The following is a 21270-nucleotide window of genomic DNA, read 5'->3' on the forward strand; positions in this document are numbered from 1 at the left end:
AACCAACAGGTTCCAACCCCAACAAGAAGTCAGACCCCCTGCGGTTAATTGCCCTTAACTACCACTGGCAATATGACCCACTCATTTGAATTCCATGACCCATCAGTAGGTTTTAATCACTTGGGGGGCAGGATACTACAGGCCACAAGTATGTGTGATATGCATTCTTTTTTGAGGTTAAGTAATCTATGCCACTTGGATTTGGGATTTGCCTAGGGCCCAACCTAGGTCACTAGTTCTGAGAGCTTGGTTATGGATTCAGAGTTGGTATAAACCTTCAGTCATTCTTGAAAGTGTATATTCCAGTATAATGAAGGATACATTTGTATTGGTAAAGCTGGAAAAACTTAAAATTGAACAAAAATTAAATACAATTTATAATTGTATCTGTATGCCTACATTTAATCCCTGAGTATTGTACATTTTAAAATTCCCCCTTTTGTTTTTATTCTGTTTGATATTTCTGACGGACATCTGACCTGGGATACTGTTGCTTACTATTTCTTTTTAACCCTTTTCTCCTCTCCCTGCTATCTGATAATTGTACATTATTTATCTATATATAGCTATAGACATAGATGCCACTGGTTTAGATGCAGAAGAAATTGATATTCCAGCAAACCATCGCTCCCCCAAACCCAGTGCAAACAGTGTCACATCACCCCACTCCAAAGAGAAAAGAATGCCCTTCTTTAAGAAGGTAACACCTACTTCCAAGCTGCCATCTGTACACCTGCTCACCTGCACTGCGTCACATTTTGAGTCCTGTTGACTGTCTGCGTCCTTTGACAAGCCAATAACATGCATGCTTTTGTTATTCTTTGTTTCTTTTCCATGCTGCTGTAGCTAAGCAGAAGCAGAAATCGGTAAGTTTACTTGACACGAGTTGTATTTATTCTGCCACTGGCATCATTAGCATCACCTACAGTTTATGTAGTGCAATCATTTCAGTACAAAGGAAGAAACTTATCAGACTGCTAGCTGTTCCAGTACAGTAGAAACAGGCAGACCAGGCCCTGTGAGTGACTTAGTCAAATGTTGCTTATGGTACTTTTCCTTTTTGATGGAATAATAGGCTGCCAGGGGAATTTCTTTAAACATCCACAGAAGTAAACAAAAATTGACAAGACCAGATAATGCACCGATCTAGTGCATGCTTATTCTTTGTCATTTTTCCAGATTTTTTACTTGTAATTCAGTCTTATAACTATAATTCATTTTTGTTAAATCTAAACAGATACTCATCTTGTTCTTTAAAAAGAACTTGCAATTTTTAATTTAGTCAGTATTTAAACTTCTAATCCACTAGGTGCAAAATCTGCAGATGAGCAAGACCAGTGGAAAACTGCAGGCTTGTTTTGGCGGTCTACTGTGAGTTTTTCCTATTGTCATATATAAATTCTTTCCCATTGTTCTTGCCTTCTCCTCCAGCAGTCAGACTATAGCATCTTGCCTGTTAGATAACAGGACTGGGGACTCCCTTCATAGTCAAAAGGTACTCAATAGGGAGGCTGACAAATGTGGTGTATTGTCATACTCTTTTCATCCCTTGTCTGGGAACTACAAGATGCTCCCAAAGACCTGACTAGAATTTGTTATTTAGCAGCCAATTATGAGCAAGTGGAAAGCAAAGCTAGCTATTAATATTTATTTATTTGTTTATTTTTACTAAAACAATCTCAATTTTTTTTTTAAATTTAGATTCACACCTAGCATTATATATACATGATATACTTGTTCTTCTAGAGACCAGTGTTTTGCTAGTGTGGTCTATGGCATGCTCAATGAAACAACAAATTCACTACTTTCACAACAGTCCAGTCGTCTTCAGAACTGTTCAGTTCTTCTTGAATTAAAAAATTCCCTTGCTTGCCTTGTTTATCTACATATGTCAGTTGATACGAAAGTTACATTGTCCACTGCTTTACAGAGTACTAGTACATAAAAACGTTGGGCACATTGGGTGTTTTACTTTTTCTCCCCAGAAAGGCAAGATATAAATCCCACAAATAAATATATTTTTAAATTCATCACCTCTGTGATCCCATGTGTATTTTCTGTTAAATATGATTCACTTCCTTCTTTTTACTGGGCCTAAATCTTCCTCAGTAATGAAAGGCTATTTCCAAGAGCCACACCTAATAATTCTTTTTTAGTCCTTTCACTTTTAAAAAGCAGATATCTCAAAATCTCAACAAAATTGCCATGTGCAGGAGAAATTCATGTCATGTGTTGACATTTGCTCACCACAATCTGGATAGATACTCTAATTAACTCACTGTAACAGTCAAAGCACAGCCATCAGATGCAAAAAATATCCCTCCCTAACTATCTGGAATGAATTTGAAACAGTAACATGGAGGTGAAAGTCTCTTGTTGCACATTTCAGTCCCATAACATATTGCCACTGACAGCATATTTAATTAGAGCTGGGGAAAGCTAAAGGCTAGCATACAGCTGATTTTAATAAGTACCAGTATTCCATCAAATAAGGTAATATCTGTACCTACCCTAATTTTCAAGGGTTATTAGAGTGAGGCTGGTTTTTGGATAGCCACCATAAAACATAGAGATACAATATAGTGGGATGTTGATTTGGCAAATATAATAGGGTTGTAACATTATTCATGAGGGCTGATACAGTAATGCATGCACCAGGTTATTTATCTTTATAGCAAGAATAATTCCAAAAGTATATATTCATAATTACACAGCAGAGTCAACAGGCTTCGCTTCTAAACAGTTAGTGGATCTGGCATGCAAAAATTAAATTCACATGCTTTTGATGCCTTGGGCACTGTTATTCATTCTTCTTACTTTAACAATTATGTGTCAAATTTACATGTAAACAGAAACAAACACTGACACAACTGTGTTCCATGTTTTAGACTGCTGCTTGTGTGGCATTTTGTGCTGTTGCTGTATTAATGTTTGTCTTTGTTTTCTTATGTTTGTATTCTACCTTATTGCTTTTATTATTATTACTACACTTGGGACATGTTGAATACTGAAATAATGAACAATGACAACATTCTGTGATGTTGACTGATGTATTTATACTATGTAGGCCCTTGAAAAATAGATCTGGCATACCTACTTTTAAGCTTTTTCCAGGTTGGTGGTTTTGAATTTGAAACATTTTGCCCACTGCAAACAAGCAAAACTGAAACAATGTTTTAAATAAGCCACTTTTGGTGGTTTTGGTAATGTATTTTTTATATATAAAAAACTCTTTTGACCATATTTGCATATAATTGTATGACACATTTTACACATTGAATGGTCAATTATCCATTCATAACTTTTGCATGATAAATCAAGCAAGTAATTTACAAAACATGCATTACCATTAGCAGGAGTCTTTTAGAGAGGATTACTGTTTAGAATTCTGCTAATATAGCATTCAGCAGTTGCTAAGATAATTGTATTTGTGAACTCATATGCCAGTTGATTTGAAAATAAAAGTGTAAGTTTAAAAATCCAATCAAAAAGATTTCAAATTAGTATCATGGTTTAATGAACCATATTTATTTTGAGGGGTGAAGACTGGTGATTCTTACCTTTTGTTTGCCTCTTGTCTCTACAGCCTCAATTCTATTATTAAATTGTCTAACAGCTTTGACTATACAGTAGTCTTCAGTTACCAGAAGTTGATGGCAATAGAGTTCTATAGATATAGTCCATTTGCCACTCTTTCAGAGTGATGGTTATCTTTCAGTTACATGGAGTGAATATAATTTAAACTGGCTATGCAAATAAGGTTGGATGGAAGCATTTTTAAAACATTCTCCCAAATATGAATAATCTTTTGATACTTTTGAAGTTGTTGCTGGGAGAGCCCTGGGGGGGAAATGCACCTCAGATTTCCCCCAGTGACACCACTGGAACCTCAGCTAGATAAAAATAATAATATATTAGAATTAACCTTTATGTAGGAATTAGAAGTTTAGTGCTTTTTCTCTTTATCAGACAGAACACATCCCTCCGTATGATGTAGTGCCTTCTATGCGACCAGTAGTCTTAGTGGGGCCTTCCTTAAAGGGATATGAGGTAAGAAATTTAATTTAATTAGGTATCTTTTTTCTCCTGTGTGTAAATATGAGAGGATGAGAACTAGTTCAATGATTTTAAAAGGTATTGCCTACCTTGATGCTGCCGAAGTGTGTGAAATTTTATTAGATTCCCCCACACCTGTGGTTGGCAACATTTTGTTCATTTAAGAGTAAAAATATTAATTCACTAATCTCACATTAAACTGGTTTGTTTCTTCTTTACTTTCAGGTGACAGACATGATGCAAAAAGCATTATTTGATTTTTTAAAACATAGATTCGAAGGGCGGTAAGTATTTAAGAATCTAGACTAAGTTGCATTAGTTAAGACTGAATCCCATCCCCACTTCTAAACCATATTTCTAAATCTGAATGGAATTCACATTTATTTTTCTTGTAATTGCTTTTACTCTTATTTGGGTTTTCTCATGTTTGTTGACATCCTTCTTGAAATAAGCTACCAGAGATCACAGCTGAAAGACCTCTCCTTGAATTTCATCCATGTAAGCCTTAAGGGCTTGAATATGCATGGATGGATTTTGTTTTGTTTTCATCCGTCCCCTTATGCTATATCCAACTTGCTTCTCAAGTGTGAACAAGTTGGTCTCCTTTCCTGTTGTCTGCAAATGTTACAAGCATATTTTCTAAGCTTTATCCAAGCAATATAGCAAAATATTGTCACCAATGAACCTCATGTGTAATATTTTTTTCCTGTGTAGAATTCTGTTTGTCATTTGACATGAATTACAAATCTTCAGAAACTGATATTATTTGATTAGTTTTGAAATTAATGTTGCACTTTACCTTTTTTTCAAAAACATTGAAGGTAGCAGATTATGGCTGCAGTCCTATTCCTACTTACCTAGGAGTTTTGGGTAGGATTGACGTCTTAGTGTATATCAGCTGTTTTTAGCAACAAACAATTCAGAAACAAGAAAAGCAAAGTGGTACCTGGATACATAACTAAATATATAAACATATAAATAAAAGCAGATTAGGGATACAGGAATGGGCAGAGGGCAGTGGGAATTGCAAATTATCACCTCAGTCACTGTTATACTGATGGATCAGATGTTACTCTGTCAGCAACATAAATGTATACAACCCCTGGGTTTTTTTTTTTTTTAATCAACTAGCCTCATAATTGTAATATAGTCTTGTTAGCAAGTATTTTGTTTCTAGTCAGCTAGTTTTAAGCATGTGTTGTGTAGTGGAAAAAAGCAATCTAAAGATGATGATCGCTGTTTGCTATGACCTGGATTCCACTTTCAAGTGGTAAACTGTTCAGGAAATAGTTTCACGAGTCTCAAGTCTCTGTTAAACTATCTTCTGTACATTTGTGGCAGTTTCCCAACCACTGCTTTAAAAAACAACAACCCACCCCCACCAAGTGTGGGGACATTTTGGCTCTCCAAATGTTGCTGAACTCCTACCTTCATCATCCCTGTACATTGGCCATGCTTGCTAGTGCTGATGGGAGTTGTAGTTCAGGAACTTCTGGAGGGCCAAAGGCTTCCCACATCTTCTCTAGGGTAATGGCAGATCCCTTATTTTATAGTTAGTTGTTCATTCTGGCTGCATGTGTTTTTCTATAAAATATAATTCCCGTTGTGAAAGGCAACTTATTTGATAAAGCTATATTGTATAACTGTTTTAAACACAATTTTTAAGGCAAATTTCCTGTACAGAGATTATACCACTGTTACTGTTTCTGCTGTTACAGCATCTAAGTTGTATTTTATGCTTGCTTTTTTTTTTTTAAGTTCCTTGCCTAGGCAGTTGACAGTCAAAACTAACACACACACACACACACACACACACACACACGAAGATAACTACTGTACAAGGTTTAACTTGGGAGCAGATAAGCAAGAATAAAGTCTGAAACCTCAAGATTTTAAGTGCTGTGTGAAAAGCCCTTTTGGCTCAGAAGGGGTAACAACAAACCAAAAGGAGAGGCCCTAACTTGGTGTGCTAAAAGTATCCTAGATTTCTCTACAGTGAATTACAACACTACTCTTTTTTCTTGTTTTGTTCAGTATATCAATCACACGGGTCACAGCAGACATCTCGCTTGCCAAACGCTCAGTATTAAACAATCCCAGCAAGCATGCGATAATAGAACGGTCCAATACAAGGTCAAGTTTAGGTAAGTGAATGGAATAATAGTATTAAAAGTCATCACTAACTATAATAATCTAGAACTTGAAAACTCTTCATTTTATAAAAAAGGGATTATTCATTATAACTCCACAATCAGTGTCGGGTTTAGGCACTGCCTCCCTGTGGAAGTCAATTTGGTACATCCATAGATCTTACTGAGGTAACACATGTACTTCTTGGGTAATTGTGCACCTGAAATTATGTGCCTGTTTCAAAGTAGCAGGTTTTTCAAAACCATTCTTAGATTCCTTCTGTAGCTTAGTAATTTCACTCATAAAAAATGTAAAAATAAAATAAAAATGTCCATGGTATTACAAAAGTTGGTCCAATATTCATCTAATATAAATTCTTATGTACTGGTTTGCTTCATACGTACATCTCACAAACCTTTAGAATAAGTTCAGGCATCTTTCTTGTAAGATATGAGAGCAGGGGCACCAACTCATGGGGACTAAGCCCTTTTGCACCACCAATGTCCCAAAAAAAATCAGGGGGCAGAGCAAAGACAAGCAAGCAAACAAAAGCTGACCATATGCTTAGCATGGTATGTGTAATCTTTCTTCCTTGTCAGTATTTATCTTTTTTTCCTCTCTTGGCACCATGTAACTGTGGTATTTGTTTTCCTCAGTGTTGCTATCTTCTTACTCTGTTGTGGCTGATTTCTTAGTCCTTTTGAACCCTTCATTCTTAAATGTGTAGGCAATCACTAATTCTCTTATTAGTCCTATTAGTTAATAGTTTATATTCCACCTTTCTTCAGTCACAGAACTCAATTCAGTGTTTATGGGGTTTCCATAATCCCCTGTCCAAGCACTGACCACACCTACACGTGCTTAGCTGCAGGAGGTATTTGCATCATGCTTCCTCAAACCATATACTGGGACCATGGACAGTCTCACAGCTAAAAAAGAACTATTCCAAGTTCATGTCAGGTCATTAGCAATTCAAGCATTTCCTCTTATATATCCTTCTGGGCATAGCATGTTTGTTGTGTTTCAAGAACAAATAGCTGTTGAAAAGTTATTTGAATCTACATTTGTGTGAGAAAGGAAGCTTTACTCGGAACACATGGTTAAAATCCAGTAGCCATATATGTGTCTGTGTGTACGTGACATCTGTATAAGTTGCTGAACCAAATCTATGGCTTTTGCTTCATTTAGTCAGTTTCAAGAATCCAACCCCCTTTTTCTTGTTTGTTCCCATGTATGTTACATTTCTAGCTGCTTTTGTTGTAACCTTATCTCATTCTGTATGCTTTGGACAAGAACCTGATTCTCTTGGGTTTTTCCATTCTTTGCTTCATTAATGCCCTCCCTTTCCAGATGTTTTGGGTATGTATATATGGTTGCTAATTATTTTTGCTTTTGTCTTTGTGTTCATGACGTATTGCACCTCACAAAACCACTATCTCTTTCTGATAGCTGGTTTTATAACAGTAAAAACAAGTTACTGGTGTAGTCTGTATGGAATTCTCTATTCTAGAGGGTATCAACGATTTTAAATATCAGAAATCAAGTCACATTTGGCAGGAAAATACTCAGAAAAACTAATATTAGATATCTAAATTGTGTACTCAGAATCTGTACTGCACTAGTCTAAGATAGTAAATGTGCAAGTACGAAAAGAGTTGTACACAGCTGTTTGTAGAAACAGTTCTCCTTTGTGTAATATATGCACACATCCTTGCATGTATAATAGAGGAGCTTTGCTTTGAAAATGTTGTCTTAGAAGCTTTGTTTACTTGTTTTGTTGCTATACATGCCATGCCGATTGTGTTAGAAAAAACAACCTCTAAATGTTTGAAAAAATACTGTATTTTAACTAATGTGCAGTTGATGTGTGTTCATCCAACATCCCTTGTTTCTAGCAAAAGATACTGTACGCATGAAAATCACATCCATTGTACAGTGGTAGCATTACAATCTATCACTATAAGGAACTAAAGTTTCCATTGCTTTTTAAATATACCATTTTTGTAGTAAACTGTTTACCGCATTGTACACAGAGTGTACTACATCCCAGACTTCAAGCACCCAGGCTTCTAATTCAGGAGGGTCTGTTTTTTACCCGTACCTGACATAATAGTCATATGGGCTGTTAAGAATTGACTTTAAAATCTTCATGCAGCACTACATCTTTAGTATAGCTAAATAATAATATTATTAAAGGGTTTCTTGGTCATTCATAAACCATAATCTATCCTTCTCTAATAATACTTTATCCAAATATAACCTCATTTGGGGCCAAGACCACAAAATGTGAAAAAACATCTATTTGAGATTGACATCACCAGCATATACTACTGAAGTTGGGATATATTTTGTTTAATCTTCTTGGTGTCAAGTATTGTCTTGTAATATGTGTTCCTCTTTCACAGATCTACTTCCATATTTCAAACTAAGTATTTCTGGACAAATCTGTTGCCCATTGTGTTTGACAGCAGTTTCTTTGCATTTCAAAATGCAGTAAAATGCCATGAGCCAATGCATTCAAAATTCCAAGAGCAGGTTTACCTCACACTGCACGCCTGTTTGACCTCACTAAAATTACCAAAATGTATCCACAGTGTTATAGCCCGAGCACAGGACCAGGTTGCTGATGGGGTGGGAACATTTTGGCTTCAGCCGTTAAAGGAGAAAACTCTGCTTCACACAAATTTCTTACATGGGAGCAATTTTTGTGTCAAGCATTTTATCATGTAGCACATTATCATGATAAGTAGCAGGGTTATTTTACTGAATTAATTTGTCCTCAAGACAGTTCAGTATTGGTGTACAATTCTTTTTTATTGATTAGGCAGTGGTTTTTTTCCTCTTTTGAACACCGTTAAATAGCTTCCTTCTTTAGGAAGACATTCATTTCATTGACTGGCAGCTTCTCATATTTGAATCTCATTAGTTGTTTGAAGTGAAATCTGGTTAATAAAGAATAGAAATGTAGAAGTGTACAGAGGACCTAGTATCCAGAAGTAATTAGATTTGATATTATAGATTATATATATATAAAGTGTGTGTGTGGGGGGGAGATTCCCATTCATAGGAAATGTGGCTTATATCTAGAGGCAAAGTTCTGATATAAGCCCAGTTAAAGATGCTGGTGTGAATCCACCAGCATCTAGATGGGATTGGGGCTAAGGCATTTAGTGCGAACCACCTTTGTTCAGAACTTAAAAATCTGTTCCTAGCCTAGATGGATAGATATTTCTTAATGTATTTTTCTATAATTGTTCCTGCCCAGTTTGTGAAATGCAACATGAAAAGGTCAAACATATATATATTTCCAAATACACCTTTGCAAATTTAGGCCACAATCGAGCCAAATTAAGCCATATTAATATCTTTGGTTTCAGTTAGAATTTGTACTTAATGTTCCCATTGAAATCATAATTCAACTTTTGCTGAACTGTGTGGTCGTTTGCCATTAAAACAAGTAGCAATTTATCAGCGTCTTCAGAAAATTAAATATCAATCCACCACATGTGAGATTCTTTGTCTTCCTAAATATCACAAAAAATGCCACTGTAATTACAAATTATAAGACTGTAACCCTGCTGAAAGTTCCAAGAGCTAATCCTCGCTTGAAGTTTTAATAAATGTTAACACCTTGCTGCTAAAAACATACTTGCCAGCATATCAACTGCCCAGTTGCAATCTGGAGACCTTTCCTGGCTCTTAAATAGACTTGCATCATGAAAGAGGGAGCAGCTTTTAATGTGAAATAAAACTGGGTAAAAATGTTTTAAATATAAGGCAACCTCTGGAATGTTGCCATTTTGTGTATCCTGGATCAGTCTCCACTGAGAATACTATGCTTTGACTGAGGCCAAGGACGGAGGCCTCCTTTTCCTTCCATCCCATACTTACCCTCTTCCAGGAAAAAGTAGCAACTGACAGTGCTTGACACTGCTTTGAAAAGGCTTCCAGCACAATGACCTTTAGTCACACACACAAATTTGTATGGAATCACTTTTAAAGAACTGCTTTTTGAGACTGCTTTTGCTCCATAAGGTCCAGTGTTACACATGAGACACCCTTCTAGTGAATTATTAAGCCATTCTTGATCATTTCTTTCTGATTTCCAGCAGATCTCTGGACATGTTTTTAACCTTTGTACTTGAGACCTTGTGACTCTTTTGTTCATGTTACAAAAACTAGTGACACAGTTGAGGAAGGGCTGAAAGCACTGTAAATACATTTCATTATTTTTTAAAAAATTGCAACTATATAAATCACTGATATTCCCAAGGCAGCTAGCACGTATATTTCATTGACATGCCAAAGACAGATAAGAGAAGTGCCTATTGAAATAATTTTTTAAAAAGTTGAAGTAATCCAGTACAGAAGCGTAAGATGACAAATACTGATAGAAACAGAGAGAGTAGGATTTGGTCACCCATTACTTTGATTACTATCAGTTGAAGATGGTTTACTGGCAGCTACAATGTGGGATAGTGAAAGGTGTGGTTTTATTTCTCTTTACTTTGACACGCAGTAGTCTTAGGGCAGCAGCAATGGCCCTTAGAGAGTATGCTATATGAGTGCAAAGCATTCAGTTTGATTTATGTTCATACGCCACTCTTATACTTGGGCCCTCGGTGGTGCCAGGAACGGCGCTGGATCGAGCTAACCACCCGCATGAAAATGTGAAGAAAGGCCAGTATCCAAAGATACTGGGCAGGAGATGAAAATTCTGAAAGATTCTGTAATGCGTATACCCAGAGCTCCTGACTGTTATTAAAATGGCCATAACCTGTTGGCAATTTAGGCTTCTCCAACCTTTTAGCAAACAGAATCATCATGTTCTATATAAAGAGTGAGTGTGGGAAATGAACCTATCCATAAACAAGTGTCTCTTTGCTTTTCCACAGCTGAAGTTCAGAGTGAAATTGAACGAATATTTGAATTAGCAAGGACGTTACAGCTGGTAGTACTTGATGCTGATACTATTAATCATCCAGCTCAACTTGGTAAAACCTCTCTGGCTCCCATTATAGTGTATGTAAAGATTACTTCTCCAAAGGTAAATATTTTCCACTGGTAGTTCAACGTTTGGCCTAACCTTTGCTTCCAGTCCCATGCTGTGGTGTGGAGATACTTGCGTTGCCTGGAAATATTGATGAATTTCATCTTTGAAGTATTGTGTGGTAAAATATATTTAATGAGTGCCTGGCGTGCTCTGGTCTATGGGGTCACGAAGAGTCGGACACGACTAAACAACAACACATAAGTACAGTTTGCCGCCGTATTTCTGACTAAGTCCAAAGGAAGGGCTTATACAATTGACATCTTTTGTATGGGATCTGGCTTCACAATATCAAGCAACAAGAGTGAAATCACTGGCCCTGAATGCAAAAAAGAAATTAATTTTAAAGAATTTAAAGGGGCAGTGTGGCTGCTTGCTGGTCCACTGTGACCGACCCTGCAGTTGATCAGTGTTTTCTGTGCCCCTGCTTTAAAATACTTCCCTCATTACAGTATCTATGCATGCAATCTGTTTCTTACATGGTTCAAAATTGATTCCGTTATATTTTCATTCTTTCATAATTTAACTGTGGTCTTCTTTTCCCACAGGTTTTACAAAGGTTGATAAAATCCCGAGGCAAATCTCAGGCGAAGCACCTTAATGTTCAAATGGTAGCAGCTGATAAACTGGCTCAGTGCCCTCCAGTGAGTTATTCTTAACATTATATGGGTAGAGCTGTGGAACTGTAACTCATTCCGTTCTCTACTGATTGAAAACGACCTGAAATTAAATCTGTGTGTTCATTTTTGCAGCAAGTTCTAGCCACGAGTTCACAAATCTCTGTAATTAATTATTCCACAGTTCAGCTATCTACACACATGCAAAACCTGTTCTAAAAGCAATAACCATGTTAATCAAATGGTGGGAAAGGATCCTCCCAATTGGTGCAATTACTGTTTTTGGAAGACAGTTCCATGAACATAGCCCAGCCAGCTGGATTTGAGGGGATGACTAGTGCATGCAGCACTATGTAGCACAGTTCCTTATCCAGGTCAAAAGGCCACTAAATAACTCCTAAATCAACGGTCTCTTCCTCTATGTACCCAAGTATTGGATATTGTATGCTGGGTGCTATATCCTGATCTTCTAGCTTTCTGTTGTAATAATGGGTTTTCCCTTCTTGCCAAAACCTCTCTTGTACTTTCTGTTGCCAAATGAAAACAAAATCTTAACCAGAATGGTGGAAATAGTGATTCCCCACACCCCAGAGTAGTAAATTTCTGTGTTGTATGGCAAAGCTTTGGCTGAGTTTAAGTGTCACATGAGTTTAATGATTTGAATATTATGAACATGGTTTTCCATAGTTCTTTGGTTATGGCGTTAGATGATTTATTTATTTTGCATTGTTTTGACTGAATTAATCATTTCCAGGAAATGTTTGATGTGATTCTGGATGAGAATCAGCTTGAAGATGCTTGCGAGCACCTGGCTGACTATTTGGAAGCTTATTGGAAGGCCACCCACCCTGCTAGCAGCCACCCTCCGAATGAGCTTCTCACTCGCACACTGGCAACCGCCACTCTTCCTATCAACCCAGGCCCAAATGTTAATTTGCAGGTAAAGGTGCTTTTTGGATGCCATTTGGTTTTAAGGCTTTCCCCCAAGAGTCCCTGCTGTGCACATGCACTGTGGTGGCTGTTTGTGTTACTAAAAATGGATCTAATTCCCAGTATTAAAAGATCACAGGTGTCCTCTCAGCTTTCAGATCCGATGCAGCTGAAAGATGAGCTGTTCCATTTCAGCCTAAAATAAGTAAAATATCTGAAAATGGAGACAGGTTGTGCAATTTACAACAGCCAGATTCCAGCCTAAAGCAAAGCCCCCAGTTCTGGCTTTATTGAATTAATGACCAAAAGTAGTCTATGTAAGGTTAAGTAGAAGTACTTTTTCTAGGAGTTATGACTGTAGAAAACATCAAAAGAGTTCTGCTCTTGCCTTAACTCTAGTTTTGTAATAAAAAATGAAATTGTAATATTTAGGATAATATCTTCAGTATGAGCATTTCATTAGGAGTAGCTAAATCTTTTGAATTTGCTTTTAAGTGATTTTGTGAAAATTGTAAAAAAATGATGCAAGTTAAAATGATTAATCAAAACTGTTCATTTTTCAGTGATTTCAAAACATTGTGCTGATGAAGATTAGGTTTGATTATGCTTGGTAATTTTCACTTCTGTTTTCAGTAATGTGCTAGGAAATTGAAACAATAATTTCACTCTGTTTTTGTTTTTTGTGGCAAAGTTCAACCCTTCTGCAAAAATAAATTGGCAGTTTAAAAAGACATCTTGCCACAACTAGAATGCACTTACAACACAATCCAAACATGCTTACTCAGAAGTAAGTTCTGCTGAATTCAGTGGGGCTTACTCCCTAGTATGCTTGTGTAGGACTTAAAAGCTTAAGTGCCTTAAAAAACACTACAGCAGTGATATTATTGGTGTTATAATACAAGTGCTATCAAGCTTGAACCTCTGAATAATTTTTATTTTAAGGACAGTATCCTGTTTTTAAAATGAAAACTCTTGATTCACCTACATTCTGTGGTTTGCTATTGATCTTTTTTGCAGTGATGTCTGCTTTCAAAAATCTTTCAGGTTTATCTCATGCCTGATTCACCCACCTCATTGCCAGATCTGCTCTTTATTTTCCATGTGGTGTGTCTGTGCTGGGCGGTGGGGCTAATCAAAATGTTCTGAAAGTTGATATGATCACCAGAGCTCAGGGCCTAACTGAAAATAAAGTGAAACTAACTTTGGTTTCTTTGTGGCATGAAGGTTCACTTGTATTATAAAGCAGTATCTCCAGTAAAAGTTCCAATTCTTGTATTCCTAGATTTGACTATAGTTGTTAGCCATAGGTTGACTTCAGACAGCTTACTGTGGAATAGCATTGTGAAAAAGATGTCTGCTTAACAGTTTAAGGATCATGACATTACTGGTTTATGAGGCGTTTTCTGCTCAATATTTGCCAGTGTGAAATTACAACTCTGTTCTATTAATCAGGGCTCTCAAGGAGATCAGAGGAATGAACAATCAGCCCCTGAACGAACTGGTTCCCAAGCTGAAGAAGCAGCACGGGCCGAACCCACCAGGAAATCTCAACACCGCTCTTCCACTTCAGGCCATAACCATCGTAGTGGAACTAGTCGTGGCCTGCCTAGACAAGAAACGTTTGACTCAGAAACACAAGACAGCAGAGATTCAGCATACGTAGAGCCAAAGGAGGATTATTCTCATGAACACTATGATTCTCATCGAGATCACAGTCACAGGGATGAGTCCCATGGGAGCAGTGATCACAGGCACCGAGAATCAAGGCTTCGCTCAAAGGAAAAGGACCGAGAGCAGGACCATAACGAAGGCAACAAGCAGCGTAGCCGTCATAAATCAAGGGACCAGTATTGTGACAAAGATGGGGAAGTGATATCTAAAAAACGCAATGATACAGCAGAATGGAAGCGAGAGGTGTACAGTCACCAATAACGTTTGGCAGTTTTGTGTTTCTTTTGAAGTTGTGTATGACAAAGCCCCACCCCACCCCCTTTTTAAAAAGAACAAATCTGGGTTTTCATTGCAGAACATGTGGTATCCTGTATGCTGCTTTTAAAAAAAAATTGCTGTTGCTATCACAGCAATAGCATGAAATAGAATATTCATTTTGATTAGTGCTATAACACATTGGCATAGTACAACTGCGAAGTCCCTGGTGTTGTACCAAGCTTTTCTCCCCCCAAAGCCGTTTTTGGTAGCTGCCACTTGAACAATATCTGTTGTCATCAAGGTGTTGTTAGTGTTTTCAGACAAAATACAATTGGTGTTTATTAACTTCCCATGTTTTTCAGCAAGCCAAAATCAGCACATCCAAAACTGAAGCTCTCATCTGTTTTGATTTTTTTTAATCGTTAGGCACCTGATTTGCCATTGATTTGAGAGCCACTTTCTGTTGATTGTACTTCTAGTGGACTACATTTGGAGACAGAATTCAGTTTTGCCTTACACACAGGGGATCATAAAGTCAAAATCTCTTTTCTATGTACTGGTACTGTGTACTGTATAGACAGTTTATAAATGTTATTTCTGCAAACACCTTCTTATATAAGATTGACCACACTGTTTAAAGTCCTAATGCCAAGTCAGCAGATTTGCTTTTGAATTACTGGCAACTGGAACTAGCCTCATTCAGGAAATTTGTTAACAAGGTTCACTCTAGACACACTTTCTTCAGTAGCAGAAAGCTTATATTTAGTGTAAATAGGAATACATTAGGATAAAAGGTTGGATTGTCCTTGCAAACTTAAAATCATTTTTGCATTTTTAAATCTACAGCAAAAATAATGTGACACTATAAATGCTCTAAACAGGACACACTAATTGCAGTGAGCACACAGATAACGTTTTTTCTTGTCAACTTGATAGGCCACATTTGACATGGTGCAAGTGTGTGTTTGTGTGTAAAACAATTTATGACAGGAGTGGTTGTAAAGGGTACACAGAAGACTCCATAGGCAACCCATGTTATGAATCAACCATAATTTCCACCTTTAGCTGCTCAGGTATTGCAATTTGTACACACATGCAGTACAATGTCAGGAAATCCTTAATTGTACTTTCATGAAAAGGGATTCCCACACTTTCAATACACCCTCTTATCGAAGGACCGCGTGATCTTCCAGGCTTAGATTTCAAGCACCACACTGGCCATGGCAGCAGAGAACTCATTTGAGCAGCTAAATATGGCAATTGGGGCTGAATCATAGCACATCAGTTGGTCCCGAGAATGTAATTATTCAAAAAATGAGTAAGGGTTTTCCTTCTGTCTGCAACTCTAAAGGTCCAAATTGCAGGCAAGCAACATGAGGAAGTTTATGTCTACAGGTAATTGGGAAAGCATTAATCTGCTGGCTCTTCGTTGAGGATCCAGGAAAGTAAAAAACACAGGCAAATGTGACTGAGTGTTTCACTGGAAATGTAAAATCTTTTTGTGTTTTAGAGTATTTGTTTTAGTAAGAAAAGTTTACACTGCTTGTGGAGAGTTATTTTGTTGGAAAATAAATTTTTGTAGCTTCTCCACTTTCCTATATTTGACAATCTCTGTATCCTGGTTAACATGGCCTTCCGACACTTGCCTCTGGATTTTAGCCTCTAGCAAGTTCCTAAAAGGCTATTGTAGCTTCCTGACAGAAGCAAGCAAGACTCCAAACTGAATTTCAGGTTTGCCCTGCACAGCTAGTATACTTGTAATGAGAGCAAGTTAATACAGTCGGAAAAGGGAAGGCGGTAATGGAGACAGGTGCTCCACACACACAATTTATGTGCTGGGGACTGGAACCAGTTCCAGAATACCCAGTGGGAAAGACATTCACATCATTCTTGTGGACAGTGGTTCCCAATCGGGGGGTCAGCGTAACCCACCCAGGAGGTCTGTGGCACCATTCAAATAACAAAAACTACCAAAGAGAAATAAAAATTGTCAATAATATGGGGTACATGGCTTGGCTTTTGAAAAACGGAAGCTGCAATACTTAGCTAATTGGTAACTGCTGCGCTATGAGACTTTAACAGGACTCGAAGAATTAGAAGGAACTCAGGGCATCGACAACTCTGTCTCTTTCTCTCTCTCTTACACACACACACACACACATCACAAACCTACTACAGTACTATGGGGTAATTACAATATAATGCTAGACTGCCAATGTCCAGGGTTAGGTGAATAGGAAGCTATTTATCCCAGAGCTCTGTAGACACTTTCTAATTAGGGAGAGTATTCCCACCTCTCCACCCATGATTCCTTGGTGGGAGGCTTCTCACTATTTATTGTATTTCTGCTCAAATTCCCAATATTCTAAAGCCCTACCCCCCACTCCCCTGGCTATAGTCATTACTCTTAATACTTTGAATCTGGCTTTTAAAGCCTATTCTTTATTGCTGCAGGATTTGTTCTACTTAAAGTTAATCTTTGCAACACTTTGGCAGGATTTCAAATTCTTCAGCATCTGCAACAAGCTTCCATATAAAGCTATGAACTTTGTAATTGTCCAGTTGGAACTGGAAACTCAATGGGTTTGATTCAAATAGTTCATTTGGACTGCAATTCTATTCTCTTATATGGATGCAATTCAACTGATCTCAATGACACTTTTGAATAGAAATATATAAGATTGCTATGTTAGTTTCCATTGAAATCAATAGGTCTTAAAGGTGACAACTAGCTTGTCTCATTGATTTAAATGGGATTTAAGTACAACTAACTTGGTTTAGATGCAATCCAATGTTTATTCATTTCTTCATAGTATGCACTATTAGCAAACTGATGAATTCTAACAAATCTATTGGTGTCAAGGCTGAGTACTATAGCTCATAATCTTTTAATGATTACTATTTGGTACTTAATAACCCTATCCATAATGTGTTTTCCTCAATTACTCTTTAAGAGAAAGAGAAGAGGTAGGCTGGCCTTGTACTTCTTGCAAAGTGATGGGTCATTTTTCTGTTACGAAGCTGCTCACCAAGAACCTGACATTCCGGCAGAATACAACAGGGTTTTTAAATAATCAAATCAATACTAAAACACTCAGATGAAGAAAGTGCTATGCATTGAAGAAAGTGCTATGCATATACAACTTTGCTTTATTTACAGCATTGTAAAATGGCAAATGCCCTTTGCCCTAATAATCAGGATTTGTGCTGAATACTAAAAGCTTTTTAACTTACGTGTTTTTAACCTTGGAGAGGGTTGTTTGTTTGTTTTTTAACTGAAAGCTGTGGGAAGAGAGCTGGAAAGAGCAGAAGCTCCCCAATTAGTCATTCAGGGTAGGGGTAAGTATGGTAAGGGGCACTTGGCACAGGTACTTAGTGGAATCCTTCCCCCAAAGAGTCTCGCCTGGCGCCTTCACTGCATACCGTGAGGTGCCAGGTGAAAACGTTTCTTTGTGACCAGGCCTATGGCTGATTAGCACTTCATGACATTTTTAATGGGGATTTGGGGGGGGGGTTGCTTTTGTTTTATTATTTTTTGTGTTCTCATTTGGTATTTTTATGTTTGTAAACCACTCTGTGGTCTTCAGATGAAGGATGGTATACAAACTTAATAGAACAGTAATAATTAATGATGATGGTAATAATAATAATATGTTGACTGGCAATAATGAAGATGCAACAGTACATTTAAGAAGGATTTTGATCTTAAGTCAAGATTATGAAGAATGGGTAAACATTTATAAGTGAAATTTATAGTGTTTTTATTGTTTCGTCTCCACTAAAAGTTTGGAAACAGAACAGGTAATGTAATGGTTTTCCAGACACTAAGAGGGCTTGCTAGGTATGCAGAATTAAACTGCAGTATGTATGCTAGTTACCACAGAGTCACAGTCAAGTTAAATTCCTACCCTCGGGCTCATATAATTCAATAAATTTCCTTTAAAAAGACAAATATCAGTGAATAAAGAGGAAGAAATTTTAGGATTTAAAAAGCCCCTTCTACTTGATTAATGCACTTACAAATTCATTCTTGCCACGACAGATTCTTGCACATTCTGTGCCATGTAAGTAACAAACATGTCATGTTACATAGTAGACTATATATTAACCTCCACAAGCTCACATTTTCCCCTCGGGATTTCCACTCCAATTCTCGCCCTCAGCAGGAAACACTGAGGCTGGGCTCCCTGATTTTTTCAAACAATAGCTAGCTTCTTGCAAAGCTTATGTTAAGGAGTAGAGTGCAACTGTTTAAGCAAAAGTAAAACAAGCCAGCATTACTGTAATATATGTGTTGCACAGGCTAGGCCTATTAACGTTTAGTCATAAATGCAGACCTAGTCATTGCCTCCTTTTTCTTGCTGACTTACAATTCACTCATGGTGAAACAGATGCTTTAATTCAATGCCAGGCTGCCTCCACTCATGCCTTCTCTTAATAGCATCTGTCAACCTTGTTCCACCCTCCCATCTACATACAGCCCTGTTGACAGTAAAGTAGGCCATTAATGCAAATGAAAACACATGGTAAGTGGGTCCTCGGTGTGGAGGAAGGCAATCACTGCACTCCTACCGTCCTGAATTTCAGGGATGACTCCAACCTGTATCAGATCTGAAAAACTAAAGGCAAGGGTGGACAGATGGAGGCTATGTTGTAAAGCCAGCTACACTGGAAAACGTTTACCTAGCATGCAACTTAAGGCAGATTTTTGGTCCATAACTATGTACCTTCCTTGTTCTCTTAAACCAAATGTTTTTTGATACAAGAATATGTGAACAACACTGCTATGTTTTAATACTTGTAAGAAATCCTATGGATTCAAGCGAATGTTTAGTGCTGGAAGCAACTGTGTGTATGTGTGCACACGCTATAGAAATGCAGCAGCCTCCGATGCTCAGGCAAACAGGAAACCTCTTGCTGTCTCTCACACAATGCCCTCAAGAGTGGTTTGTGGAAGTTGTAACCTCCTCTACACTGAAGTCAACGACTCAAGTTCACATTAACTTCAGAAATAAATTTAGTTAGATCTTCCAGCAGAAAAACTTACAGCTTTGTGCAGCAAAAGCCAATTGTGCCCAAGCCCAATTAAGATTAACAAATAGAACTTAAATTCAAGATGACAACAACAAATTATTATTTATACCCCACCCATCTGGCTGGGTTTCCCCAGCCACTCTGGGTGGCTCCCAATAGAATATTAATAAAGGGATAAAACATCAAACATTAAAAACTTCCCTAAACAGGGCTGCCTTCAGATGTCTTCTAAAAGTCAGATAGTTGTTTATTTCCTTACACAGTTCCACCTGATTTATCTGTTGCTGAGCCTTCCCATTTCAGACAGGATTTGTATGATCATATTTGAATCTCCCCTCTCATACACAAGACTTCCTGTATCTACATGCCAGGACACAATGTTCCAGGCTACTTTTTTATGTGTACATAAAGCGGGGGAAGATCTAGATATTTCAGTCCCACGCTGCAGTACAAAACTCAATTACTAAGTTTCATTCCATTGCTTTCAGTGAAACTTGTTTATGGTATAGAAAACTAGCACCAAATTGATTCAGTCAGGCTTTCTATTTGATGGTGATTTTCCTCAGCAAGCTAAAACTTCCCTCCCATCTCATAGTCTTGTTGCTGAGCAAAAACATGCAGAGCACAGCGCAGTGGGAAACCAGCCAACTCAAAGGGTCTCTGAGGTGTACTTACCTGGAGGCAGAGTCGGCAGCCAAAGTCAGGTCCAGTCCTAGGGTTGGGCAAACAGCAATCCACGTGGTCAGATAGTCCAGGCACCAAAGAATCTGATGAGCAGGTGGCCAAGGATCAAGATGAGCAGGGAGCAGGAAGTTAGGCCCAGGAACTACAAACGTTACCAGCATCTGACTGCTGCTGGGAACTGCTTAAGAAGGCTGAAAGCCAGCTGGTTCTCATCAGGGCCTTCTCCTCCTGATCAGCTGCAGGTGGAGCCACTCTGCCTTCTTCCCCTTCTGCTGTTCAGCAGGTGAAGCTGACTCCTGGCCCATGACACCCTGTGATTCCTATGATGACTGCCCCAATGCTGTTTCTTCCTAAGCTTAATAGCAGCATTGGACAGGGGGCAATTTCCATCAAAATTGGGGAAGGTGGTGGGAAGGTTTAAAGCTTCCCCTACTATCCCTGTTGTGCTGCTAAGCTGACTGGGGAACAGCTGAGAGTGGTGTAAAGGGCTGGAATGCAAAAGAAGTTATTTTTTAAAGATGGATCCCTTCTTCCTGCTGCTAATCAGCTGATCAATAGGAGGATCTGTTGTGGGCCATGATTAGTCAGTGGACCAACAGAAGGGCAGAGGAGATGGATTGCACTCTTGCAAACAGGAGATAGGACTATGCATACTGACCAGAGAATGTGCTTGCTGCCTGCAGAACGTACAAAACAAAGGTCAGATATATCCCCCCTCCCAGTGACTCTTGGAGATTATACATAATGACCAGAGGATGTACAGGATTCTGTAGATATATGTGCATTTCCCAGGTTCCTCTGGAGATTATGCATATTGCCTGTAAAATGTGCACTATTCCC

At 38.0% G+C, this 21270-nt stretch overlaps 1 protein-coding gene across 10 annotated transcripts in view; it reads left to right on the plus strand.

Moving 5' to 3' along the window:
* Nucleotides 1-16302, plus strand: part of CACNB2 (calcium voltage-gated channel auxiliary subunit beta 2) — a 122438-nt gene extending 106136 nt beyond the window's left edge. For 6 of the 10 annotated variants that reach the window (XM_083579614.1, XM_083579620.1, XM_083579617.1 and 3 more), the window contains 8 exons: nt 567-700; nt 3970-4050; nt 4282-4340; nt 6091-6200; nt 11082-11233; nt 11785-11880; nt 12608-12793; nt 14236-16302. In XM_083579614.1, the coding sequence (XP_083435740.1) occupies nt 567-700; nt 3970-4050; nt 4282-4340; nt 6091-6200; nt 11082-11233; nt 11785-11880; nt 12608-12793; nt 14236-14715 (1298 nt within the window). In that variant the 3' untranslated portion in view covers nt 14716-16302. Of the gene's footprint in view, nt 1-566; nt 701-846; nt 867-1309; nt 1372-3969; nt 4051-4281; nt 4341-6090; nt 6201-11081; nt 11234-11784; nt 11881-12607; nt 12794-14235 lie in introns of all 10 variants that reach the window. The other 4 variants (XM_083579618.1, XM_083579623.1, XM_083579622.1 and 1 more) reach the window with 2 other exon arrangements.
* Nucleotides 16303-21270: the final 4968 nt, after the last annotated feature.

The sequence above is a fragment of the Podarcis filfolensis genome (genome assembly GCF_964270895.1).
Source record: "Podarcis filfolensis genome assembly, chromosome: 12".
Taxonomy (NCBI): Eukaryota; Metazoa; Chordata; class Lepidosauria; order Squamata; family Lacertidae; genus Podarcis; species Podarcis filfolensis.